General features: G+C 50.7%; 2 protein-coding genes across 6 annotated transcripts; one reads left to right on the top strand and one right to left on the bottom strand.

Annotated features, from left to right (window-relative positions):
- The first annotated feature begins 6 nt into the window (after positions 1-6).
- On the top strand, positions 7-3,222 carry Tpi1 (triosephosphate isomerase 1). The gene is made up of 7 exons (XM_005365338.2): positions 7-95; positions 1,212-1,335; positions 1,420-1,504; positions 1,579-1,711; positions 2,171-2,256; positions 2,458-2,545; positions 2,666-3,222. The coding sequence occupies exons 1-7, from the start codon at positions 23-25 to the stop codon at positions 2,782-2,784; spliced, it is 708 nt and encodes a 235-aa protein (XP_005365395.2). The 5' UTR covers positions 7-22; the 3' UTR covers positions 2,785-3,222.
- Positions 3,223-3,325: 103 nt separating this feature from the next.
- Spsb2 (splA/ryanodine receptor domain and SOCS box containing 2) lies at positions 3,326-5,329 on the bottom strand. Of its 5 annotated transcripts, XM_026788245.1 has the most exons (3): positions 5,131-5,303; positions 3,970-4,712; positions 3,326-3,681 (listed from the first exon to the last, which is right to left on the bottom strand). In XM_026788245.1, the coding sequence occupies exons 2-3, from the start codon at positions 4,631-4,633 to the stop codon at positions 3,551-3,553; spliced, it is 795 nt and encodes a 264-aa protein (XP_026644046.1). In that variant the 5' UTR covers positions 4,634-4,712; positions 5,131-5,303; the 3' UTR covers positions 3,326-3,550. The 5 variants fall into 5 exon arrangements, with proteins under 5 accessions (XP_026644046.1, XP_026644042.1, XP_026644043.1 ...); XM_026788241.1 differs by lacking the exon at positions 3,326-3,681 and having other exon boundaries at positions 3,688-4,712; positions 5,131-5,329; XM_026788242.1 differs by lacking the exons at positions 3,326-3,681; positions 5,131-5,303 and adding an exon at positions 4,905-5,024 and having other exon boundaries at positions 3,688-4,712.
- Positions 5,330-10,056: the final 4,727 nt, after the last annotated feature.

Raw genomic sequence — 10,056 nt, 5'->3', positions numbered from 1 at the left:
CTTCGTTGGGGGCAACTGGAAGATGAATGGAAGGAAGAAGTGCCTGGGAGAACTCATTTGCACCCTAAACGCGGCTAAGGTGCCGGCAGACACCGGTGAGCTCCATTTGGGAGCGGCGGGGGCGGGGGGGTTGGGAGGAGGAGAGCGGGGAGAAGATCGGGCGTGGCAGCACCTACTCCCTTTCCGAGTGGACCTGGATGCTGGCCTGGGGACATGGGCCATTTGGTGTCCGGGAAGCAAAGAGATGTGCTGAGGTTGGAAAGGCTTTTAAATGGTGCCCTGGCCCCGTGGAGCAGGAAAGGGATTCTTGGAGTGGGGGCTGGGTGGAAGGTCGCCCCTGGGAGTGGACCGGGGCTGCACCAGCTAGGGACCACGGTTAAGAAGCGGAACCATTGCCCGGGTGGATAATCAAGGAGAGAGGCACGTGTCCTCCAGAGTGTGGAGGAGGAAGCTGAGCTTGCGCGGGCTCCCAGCTACCTGCCCCCTTGTTCTCTAGATCCGTGCGTCTCTGCACGTAGCCTGAAACTCCTCCCCCGCGTCGCAGCTAGCTTCGGCCTCTGTGCTGGGGGCTCCTACTTCTCTACCCCTCCACATCCTGAGCCACTGCTGCCTTCCTCTAAGGGACTGGGCAGGTGCCAAACATGCTGAACCGTTTGGGAATGAAAAGCTATCCTACCGCTCTCCTCAATCTGGAAATGGGAAAACACGAGGTCTCTGGGAGCTGCTCAACTCCCTGCTGTTCACAGACTCTATCCTCCATCCTTCCGCCTCCGACCCACCTAAATCAGAGAACCTTGAGAATGACCAAAGGGTGTTGATTGTCTGCTCGTTTATTTCCCAAAGAGCCCAACACAGACTCCAGTAACTGGCCTGTCTTCTTAAGCTAAAAATCCTTACCGCGTTGGAGAAGTGGGGATGGGCTATTTTAGAAAGGATTGGCCCCCGGAAAATGCTGACTCTAGGAGGTGCCCATTCCCAGAATAGCCTGAGGAAATTAGAGCCATGGCTGTTAAAAGAGCAGAGGGCAGGGTAAGGGCCGTGGCCTATCAGGAGCGTTAGGAAAGCTTTGGGATTGGTACAGGCCCTGCCTGGGCTGTGTAGTAGACAAAGGTCATCTTTCTGGAATAAAAAAGAGAGGAAAATAGAACCAAGAAAGCTAAGGCATGACAGTTAGCCTGGAGAATGAAGGCTTTCTTTGATCTCATTCTCAGAGGTGGTTTGTGCACCCCCCACCGCCTACATCGACTTCGCCAGGCAGAAGCTAGATCCCAAGATTGCTGTGGCTGCGCAGAACTGCTACAAAGTGACCAATGGGGCCTTCACTGGGGAGATCAGGTGAGCCGGAGGCAGAGAGGAGCGTAGAGGGCAGTTTTCTTGTAGGCTCCTTGCTGAACCTTGGTGTTTATCTGTTTGTTTTAGCCCTGGCATGATCAAAGACTTAGGAGCCGCATGGGTAGTGCTGGGGCACTCGGAGAGAAGGCATGTCTTCGGGGAGTCCGATGAGGTTGGTAAGCAGGAGAGGAGGTAAGGGATGCTTTCATCCGAGAGGGCTGGCTCACTGTATTTTTTCTTCAACAGCTGATTGGGCAGAAAGTAGCCCATGCCCTATCTGAGGGGCTCGGAGTGATCGCCTGCATTGGGGAGAAGTTAGATGAAAGGGAAGCCGGTATCACCGAGAAGGTTGTTTTCGAGCAAACCAAGGTCATCGCAGGTATCTTTGGAGAAGGACCTTTGAGCCTAGCAAGGGCTGCCGAGATGGGTGGGGAGGTCAAAAACCCTGCCACCTGCCTGATTGTGTTGAGCCAGGAAAAGAGAGGGTGACTTGTGTGGTCCTTGCCACTCTGTTCCTGCAGAAGGCGGAAACCCTACCTTCAAACGTCACTAGGGGCTGGTGAAATGGCTCTGTGGGCAAGGGTGCTTCCAGCCAAGGCTGAGGGCCTGTTTGATCCCCTAGACCCACATGGTAGGAGAGAACCAACTCCTGCCAGTTGTCCTCTGGCCTCCATATGTGTGCCACATGTATACACACACTCACATATAAATTGTTTAAAAAACTAGGTGATGAGAAAAGGCTCCCCAGGGGCAGCAGGCCATTACTGTTACACCCTAGACTGCTTTGCTGGGCAGCTCCCTCCTCTTCACTGTTCTCGCCCTGGTCTCTGTCCCGCAGATAATGTGAAGGACTGGAGCAAAGTGGTCCTGGCCTATGAACCTGTATGGGCCATTGGTACTGGCAAGACTGCAACACCTCAACAGGTAACTGCCCAGGAGCCCCAGGGGGTCCCCAAACTCCAAGAAGTGTGACTTCCCAAGGATGCTCATTTCTAGACCTTGCTATTCTCTGATCCCAGGGCTTTTCCAGAAACTAAACCCTGTCCAAGCACCAATGGGTTTTGTTTGTTTGTTTCTCTTTGAATGAACAGGAAAGGTCTTACTTGGTCTACCTTCTCTTTCTAGGCCCAAGAAGTGCATGAGAAGCTTCGGGGTTGGCTGAAATGCAATGTCTCTGATGCGGTGGCTCAGAGCACCAGAATCATTTATGGAGGTGAGTGGGTCTGGCCCTGGCCAGGATGGAAATGGGCTAAGATCGACTGAGGCCCCTCAGAGGTGGGGTTTAAGTGTATTACCCATCCTTGACTGAGTCGCCTTCCTGTTTCTGTTACAGGTTCAGTGACTGGAGCAACGTGCAAAGAGCTGGCAAGCCAGCGTGATGTGGACGGCTTCCTCGTGGGCGGGGCTTCCCTCAAGCCTGAATTTGTGGACATCATCAATGCCAAACAATAAGCACCATCCATGTCCCCTGCCCTCTGCCAGGCCAGGACTAGGTTGCCCAGAAGCTTAGGAACAGCTCCCACCAGTCACATGCTTCTGATGTCATCTGCCCCATCTTGTGTCCTAATCCACGCTGGTACCTTCCAGAACCTTTTCCACCTCCCTGTAATGGTTGGGACCAGGCCAATCCCTTTACCACCTAAGAGAATGGAATACATCACCTGTTTCACCAAGGCTCGGGGAGGAGGGCGGAACAAGTGGAACTGATTCTGTCCCTTCCGGTGAGGCAGGAAGGTGAAATCACCTTTCCTTCCCTTCTCGGTGTACACTGAAGTAGAGATCCTCTGGCCCTAAGAGGCCGGGCATGTTCCCCTCTCCCACAGTGCCGAAGCCCTAGTATCATGTTTGTGAACCATCTTACATGTAAGGGAAATAAACACCTGGCCCTAAGCTTTGCAGTTTGTCATCTTCGTCGCGTGTTTCCATATGATTTCTTAGACAGTGACAGGACTCTGGGGGAGGGGGTGTAACAAAACAAAACAGGCTCTGACAATACCGTTCATTTTTTACTTGAAAAACATCTCTTGTGGCACGCTGCCACAGCCCTTAGGTCCACTTCCTTGTCTTGGCCCTCTGTAAGGGTTAGTGAAGGCGCCCAGTTTCTCCTTGCCTTAGCTTCACTGACTTTTAAGTTGTTGGTCTAGGCCAATGGTGCCTCTCCACCTGTCCCCACAGTGCTGATGGTGGCCAGGTGCCCGCACAATCTGGTGCCAAAGGGTCATTTGTAGAGCAGGTAGCGCTTCATGGCAGGGGGCAAAGGCAGGGTGGAGATTTGGCCAAGCCGGGTATCCCCCAGCGCATGGCGCACACACAGGCGGCTCAGGTGCAGAAGGGATTGTGGTTCCTCGGCTGAGAGAAGGAAAATAAGGTCAGTAGAGATGCATTTGCAGTCAGACATCCTCAAACTCTAAGGTCCCGCTCAGGCTCCTTATTCCTTCAGTTCTGCCTGCACCTGAGGAGATCTGAGGCTCTGAATTTCCACACCACACAGCCAGTAAGGCCTAGGAGTGAAGCTAGTAATCCAAGTGGCAAGCCAAAGTGACTTAAAGCCCCCTTCCTGTGGCCCAAGCGTGAATTTCCATCCCAAACCATCGCCAGGAGTAGCAATTCTCTCCCCACACCTAGGCCAGGTCTCACCTCTTCTCTCGCCCATGTAGCGGATGCGGACCTGGCACTGGCCCCAAACAGCGCTTACAGAGGGATAGAGGGTCCTGCCCTTCAGTCCACGGAAGGCTGGTCCCAGGTACGTGCCCCCAATAGAGTAGCCCAGAGTCCCCTCCTCCATGTCGAGAACCACCAACAGTCTCTCTGGCACCACTAGCTGCTCACCCTGAGGTCCGGCTGGGTACTGGGGGGCCTCCAGGCCCTTACTCTGGTGATACAATTTGCCCCGCCCAATATCCCAGCCCCACGACTCGCCGTTGCTGCCCAAAAGCGCCGCGTAGTGGTCAACCTGCAGCGGGGCGAGGGCAGTGGCCACGCCCACCACGGCATGTGTGCCCCTCTGCTCCAGGGGCCAGCTGATCTCCCAGGCATGCAGGCCCCTCGAGTAACCCTTCTTTCCCCGGACCCCATCGGTGCTTTGGGCCACAGGGCGCCGCTCGAAGCACAACCCCCCTTCCTTGACATCGATGTTCTCGGAACAATCCTTGGGATTCCAGCCGTGGCACCGTTGGGCCCCTAGGTCAGGAGGGGGTGCAGACAGGAGCTCCTCCAAGCCCTCGGGAGGGGAGAAGTCAGAGTACAGAGCATGGGAGGTGGGGGTGCTGCTGCTGCCCCTTGCAAGGGCCGTCTGGCCCATGAGGTGAGCAGCTGAAGGGATCCTCGAAACAGACCTGCTGGGGCGTCTCTCTTCTGAAAGTTGAACTCCGGATCGTCCCCTGGAGCGGTGTGGAAAGAGAACCGACTGTGAAGTGCAGCATCTTTCCCTCCGCTCCCGTCATCCGTGCACCCGTGTGTGCCAACCAGCCTGCTTACTTTTGGTCCCCCAACCCTCCTGGATCCATCACTCTGCTTTCACCCCATCTGCCCCGCGCCCCCCTCCAAGATTCTCACAAGTGTGCCCCTCAGACCTCACCAAGGGCCGTCCCCCTTGCCGTCCCTAAGCGTCACCTCGCTGGGCTCTCCAGCCCGCGGGGACCTCGGCCGAAGCACAAACCGACACCCGTAGGGTAGGGTAGACGCGCCCCTGACCCGCCACCGCTTCCGGCTCCAGCGGGCACGCCGAACGCCCGCCCGCGCTCCGCCCCGTCGTCCCCGCCCAGCGTTCGCCAGCCACGCCCCCCGTGGGAACCTCACCGGCTGCAAGAGACCGAGGCAAAGAATCTGTGGTGATGCCAGCCGAGGACAGGCGCGCATGATTTGTGGAGCCCACTCCGGATGGGTAACCTCTTGTCCCCTCCCAGGACTCGATCTGCCCCGACGCGAGGCTCTTCACCGCACTTAATCTTTCCGACGCCACCTGAACAGCAGCGTGCCCCGCCCCGCCCCCGCGTCCCTGGCGAGAATTAACCCTTTGATGACATCATCGCCTTGGATTCTCCACGGAGAGTGTTCTCCACTGGAGACCTTTGTGCTACCTGGACGAGTCATTCCGAGACCCTAAGAGTAAGAGGCATTGACACCCTTTCTCTGCTCCCACTTCGAAGAACGTGGGGGCTGTTTCTTCCCTGAGTCTCCCTATGATTCTGAAGTGGTAGCCATTCATCCTCCTGCCTCAGCCTCTTGAGACTACTAGTGGGTACCTCCTCTCCTGGATGTGCTTCAAGGATCAGTTTTTTTTTTAATATTTATTTATTTATTATGTATACAATAGTCTGTCCGTGTGTATGTCTGCAGGCCAGAAGAGGGCACCAGACCTCATTACAGATGGTTGTGAGCCACCATGTGGTTGCTGGGAATTGAACTCAGGACCTTTGGAAGAGCAGGCAATGCTCTTAACCACTGAGCCATCTCTCCAGCCCCCAAGGATCAGTTTTGAGTGAAGCCAGATCATTAGCTGCATTATCATGGAGATTGCCATTGAGTTTTGACCTCCTCAAATGCCTATTGATAACAGTTCAAATACCCCACAATGCTACAGGTAACTTTAACTTTTTTTTTTCGTAATAGGGGCTGTGTAACTTTGGCTAGCCTAGAACTCCCTAGACATTGATCGGCCTGCCTCTGACTCCTAAATGTTGACCTAATTTTAACTTTTTTCTCGTTATTGTTTGGTTGGGTTTGAAATAGTGTCTTGTAGCTCATCCTAGGACAAACCTGGCTGTGCAGCCAAAAGATGGCCTTTGATTCCTGCTCCTCTTAGCCCCACTTTCAAGTACTTGGATTATGGGGGGATATGAGACACATATGGCTAATTTTAGCTTTTTAAAATTCAGGTGTGGGGTTGCTGAGATGCCTCAGGAGTTAAGAGCAGTGCTGTTCTTCCCGAGGACCCAGTCCAGGTTCCAGCACTCGACCATCTATACCTCCCAGTTCCAGGAGAGCTGATGCTTTTTCTGACGTCCACATGAATGTGGCACAGACACACAGTCACAAAAGAAAAAACAGGGGACTGGAGAGATAGCTCAGAGGTTAAGAGCACTGGCTGCTCTTCCAGAGGTCCTGAGTTCAATTTCCAGCAACCACATGGTGGCTCACAACCATCTGTAATGAGATCTGGTGCCCTCTTCTGGTCTGCAGGCATACACACTGACAGAATATTGTATACATAACAAATAAATAAATAAATATTAAAAAAAAAGAAAAAACAAAAAAAGAATACGTATGTAAAATAAATGAATCTTTTTCTTTTCAAGACAGTGTTTCTCTGTGTAGCCCTGGCTGTCCTGGAACTCACTCTGTAGATCGGGTTGGCCTCGAACTCAGAAATCTGCCTGCCTCTGCTTCCCAAGTGCTGAGAAGCACCACCATCCGGCAAAACAAAGTAATCTTAAAAGATAAAATCTAGACGTAATAATATCCTAAGTTGTGTTTGTGATTGCTCCCTTTTGGATGCTGGGAATTAAACTGAAGTCCTGTTTACTAAGCAAGCATTGCTTTACCGTTAAAATACGTTACTCGGTGAATTTTACACGTATGTGCACACTTGATTGACAACACCAACAAGGTAAAAAACGTCACTAGCATTCCAGAAGGCTTATTCTTACTCTTTCCCATGGACATAACTGGTAATTTTTTTTTGAAGGGGATCAGGATTTTTTTTTTTTGGTTTTTTCTTTTTCTTTTTTTTCTTTTTTTTGTTTTGTTTTGTTTTGTTTTGTTTTGTTTTGTTTTTCGAAACAGGGTTTCTCTGTGGTTTTGGAGCCTGTCCTGGAACTAGCTCTTGTAGACCAGCTGGTCTCTAACTCACAGAGATCCGCCTGCCTCTGCCTCCCAAGTGCTGGGATTAAAGGCGTGCACGCGCCACCACCGCCCGGCCAGGGATCAGGATTTTTAGCTCTGTAGAACACACAACCAAATGGGGCTGGAAAAAGATGGAAGACTGCTTTTCAACCAAGGCTTTAGGTTTCCAGTTGGGAAATAGAAACACAGTTGGGCATTTTCCCCAGGAAGATAGCAATGGGAGTTACTGAGTACCAGGCTCAGCACCCTCCCAGGGTTCAGAGCAGGACGTCTACAGCAAGCAAAAGCTGGCTAAGAGATCTGAGGGTAAAGAAAATAAATTAGCTCACATAAGTCTTTTTATCGTGTCTCATTTATTCTTCCTATGCTCTCTCCAATCTTCTCTTGATGTTTCCCTTTTGATGTTCCTCCTTGCTGTTCCTCCACGTTGTTCTACCTATCCCACAAGGTTTCCAGTTTATACTCCTACAGACATAGTTAACAAACATGCATTTAAATTTTTTTTTTATTTATTTTATGGATATGAGTGACCTGTTTTTGGGCACACCAGAAGAGGGCACCAGATCCTATTACAGATGGTTGTGAGCCCCCATGTGGTTCTGGGAATTGAACTCAGGACCTTTGGAAGAGCAGCCACTGCTCTTAACCACTGAGCCATTTCTTCATCTCCAAAAATGCATTTTTTAGGGCTAACAGGATGCACAAAAGACTGACAAGGTAGGCACCATGTCTCAGAAGGGGCATGACTGTGAAGATCCCTGGCAGATACTAGGAGGATTAGGATGGAGGCCAAGATCCCAGTGCTGTATCTGTTGTCACCCAGGTGACACTCGGGAATTTCTTCTCTGGAGCTGGTGTAGCAACCCAAGCCTTTTTCCTGTATATTTCAGGGATAAAGGTGCAAACAGTTAATTTCCTAGACTAAGACCTTGTGTCAAGTGAAAGGTGAAGGTAAGTACAGAATATTAATAGCTTGTTAGGGTAGAGTAAGGGTTAGTCCATTACACCTTCCTGAGTCTTCCGCTAGGGAATTCAGGGCCACCCAGACCTGTTTGTCAGTAAGAGCGGACATACTGTCTCTCTGCTCAGTGCCTCCTGCTCAGGGCTCCTTTCTTGTCAATAAGTCCTACCAATAAGGATACTTATGGTGGACTAGCTGTATGTAGATTTGACTATGTGAACAAAGGTTTGGCTGAGTGAATGCTTTCACGCCAGGGCCCCACAATGTGGGAGAAGGTATACAGTTGCCAGTACAGGAAAAGTCAGGTTTAAAGAGTGCTTTATACACTGCTGGGATATTTGGGGATGAATCCCATGATGGAAGGGAGAAATGTCATGCTTTCACCAGATTCCTACAGAATTGACAGTGACTATCCAAAAGTCAGGTGTTCTTGAAGCTCTGCCGATTGGGTTCTCCACCGGACCATACCCGTGTGAATCTGTTCACGATCTATCTTTGTATTTTCACTGTGTGATACTTGTGGTTCACATTGAGATACCTCCTTCAAGCTGGAAGACAGCTCTTTTGCCAGTGACTCTAATGCACTAGATCCACCTTGGTGCCTGTTCCCCCAGACATAGCCTCACTAACAATCTAAGTCATTTCTAAAACTGTGAGTCTATCGTTGGCTAGTCTTGAACGTCCATCCAAAGGCTACCTTGTCTAACAGGAGCTTTGAATGGTGACTTAAGACAGAACATTAAAAAAAAAAAAGATTTCATTTTCTGTGTGTGAGTCTTTTATTGAGCGCACTCATGCATGTGTGTATGTATACCATACACTTTCTTGGTGTCCAAGGAAGCCAGAGCAGGACACAGGGTCGTCTGGAATTGGGATTATAGACGGTTGAGCCACTGTGTGGGTGCTGGGAACCACACACTTGTCCTTCTGCAAGAGAGCCAAGGGCTCTTAACCTTTGAGCTGTTTCTCCAGCCTGAAGACAAAACCTTCCCTGTGGTTTCATTCCACTGGTCGTATTGGGGAATGTACCCAGAGCCTCGCGACCGTACTCCACTACTGAGCTACAAGCCCACCCTGAATCGGAGTGACTGTTTTCCACTACTGAGCTACAAGCCCACCCTGAATCAGAGTGCCGCCTTGACATTCTATGTAGCCTTGCATTTCCAGTGCTGAGCATTTTCTAGTTCATGTCTTCTAGCAAGAAATACAAGAGATCTATACGGCTTTGGATTTTTGGTTGGTTTGGGTTTCATTGTTGTTTGCTTTTTAGTTTTTAAAATTATATTTATTTTTGTGTGGATGTGGTTGTGTGTGACGCAGTCTGCAATGTGTGGGGGTCACAGGACAATTCTGAGGCAGCAGCTCTGTTTCCACCTGTGAGTCCCAGAGGTGAAGCCAGACGGTCAGGCATGGCAGCAAGGGTCTTTACCAAGTTGCCATCTTACAGCCTCTGTGCATGTGTGTTGTTTAATGTACACGGTGTTCTGCCTACATGTATGTCTGTGCACCATATGGCTGCAAAGCTTACGGAGACCAGAAGAAGGTGTTGGCTCCCCTGGGACTGGGGTTACTGATGGTTGTGAGCCACCATGTAGGTCCTGAGAATTAAAAATGGGTCTGCTTTAGAGCTGGAGAGATGACACAGCAGTTAAGAGCACTGCCTGTTCTTCCAGAGGATCCGAGTTCAATTCCCAGCAACCACATGGCCACTTACAACTATCTGTGACTCCAGTTCTAGGGCTCTGATACCTTCACACCAATGCACATAAAATAAAGTTAAATAACTTAAAAAGAAAATGGGACTGCTGGAAGAGCAGAGGATTCTTTTTTTTTTTTTTTTTTTTTGGTTTTTCGAGACAGGGTTTCTCTGTGGCTTTGGAGCCTGTCCTGAAACTAGCTCTGTAGACCAGACTGGTCTC

Source organism: Microtus ochrogaster, unplaced genomic scaffold, assembly GCF_000317375.1.
Source record: "Microtus ochrogaster isolate Prairie Vole_2 unplaced genomic scaffold, MicOch1.0 UNK1, whole genome shotgun sequence".
NCBI classification, from domain to species: domain Eukaryota; kingdom Metazoa; phylum Chordata; class Mammalia; order Rodentia; family Cricetidae; genus Microtus; species Microtus ochrogaster.
The sequence above is the reverse complement of the archived record's forward strand: the minus strand, read 5'-3'. Positions and strand labels throughout refer to the sequence as shown.

Bases quoted from the DNA above. Each gene is read 5' to 3' on its own strand.
- Tpi1 (XM_005365338.2), top strand. From the start codon at position 23: ATGAATGGAAGGAAGAAGTGCCTGGGAGAACTCATTTGCACCCTAAAC. The intron at 96-1,211 runs GTGAGCTCCATT...TCTCATTCTCAG, and splicing joins TAAGGTGCCGGCAGACACCG to AGGTGGTTTGTGCACCCCCC. The intron at 1,712-2,170 runs GTATCTTTGGAG...TCTGTCCCGCAG, and splicing joins GCAAACCAAGGTCATCGCAG to ATAATGTGAAGGACTGGAGC.
- Spsb2 (XM_026788241.1), bottom strand. From the start codon at position 4,633: ATGGGCCAGACGGCCCTTGCAAGGGGCAGCAGCAGCACCCCCACCTCC.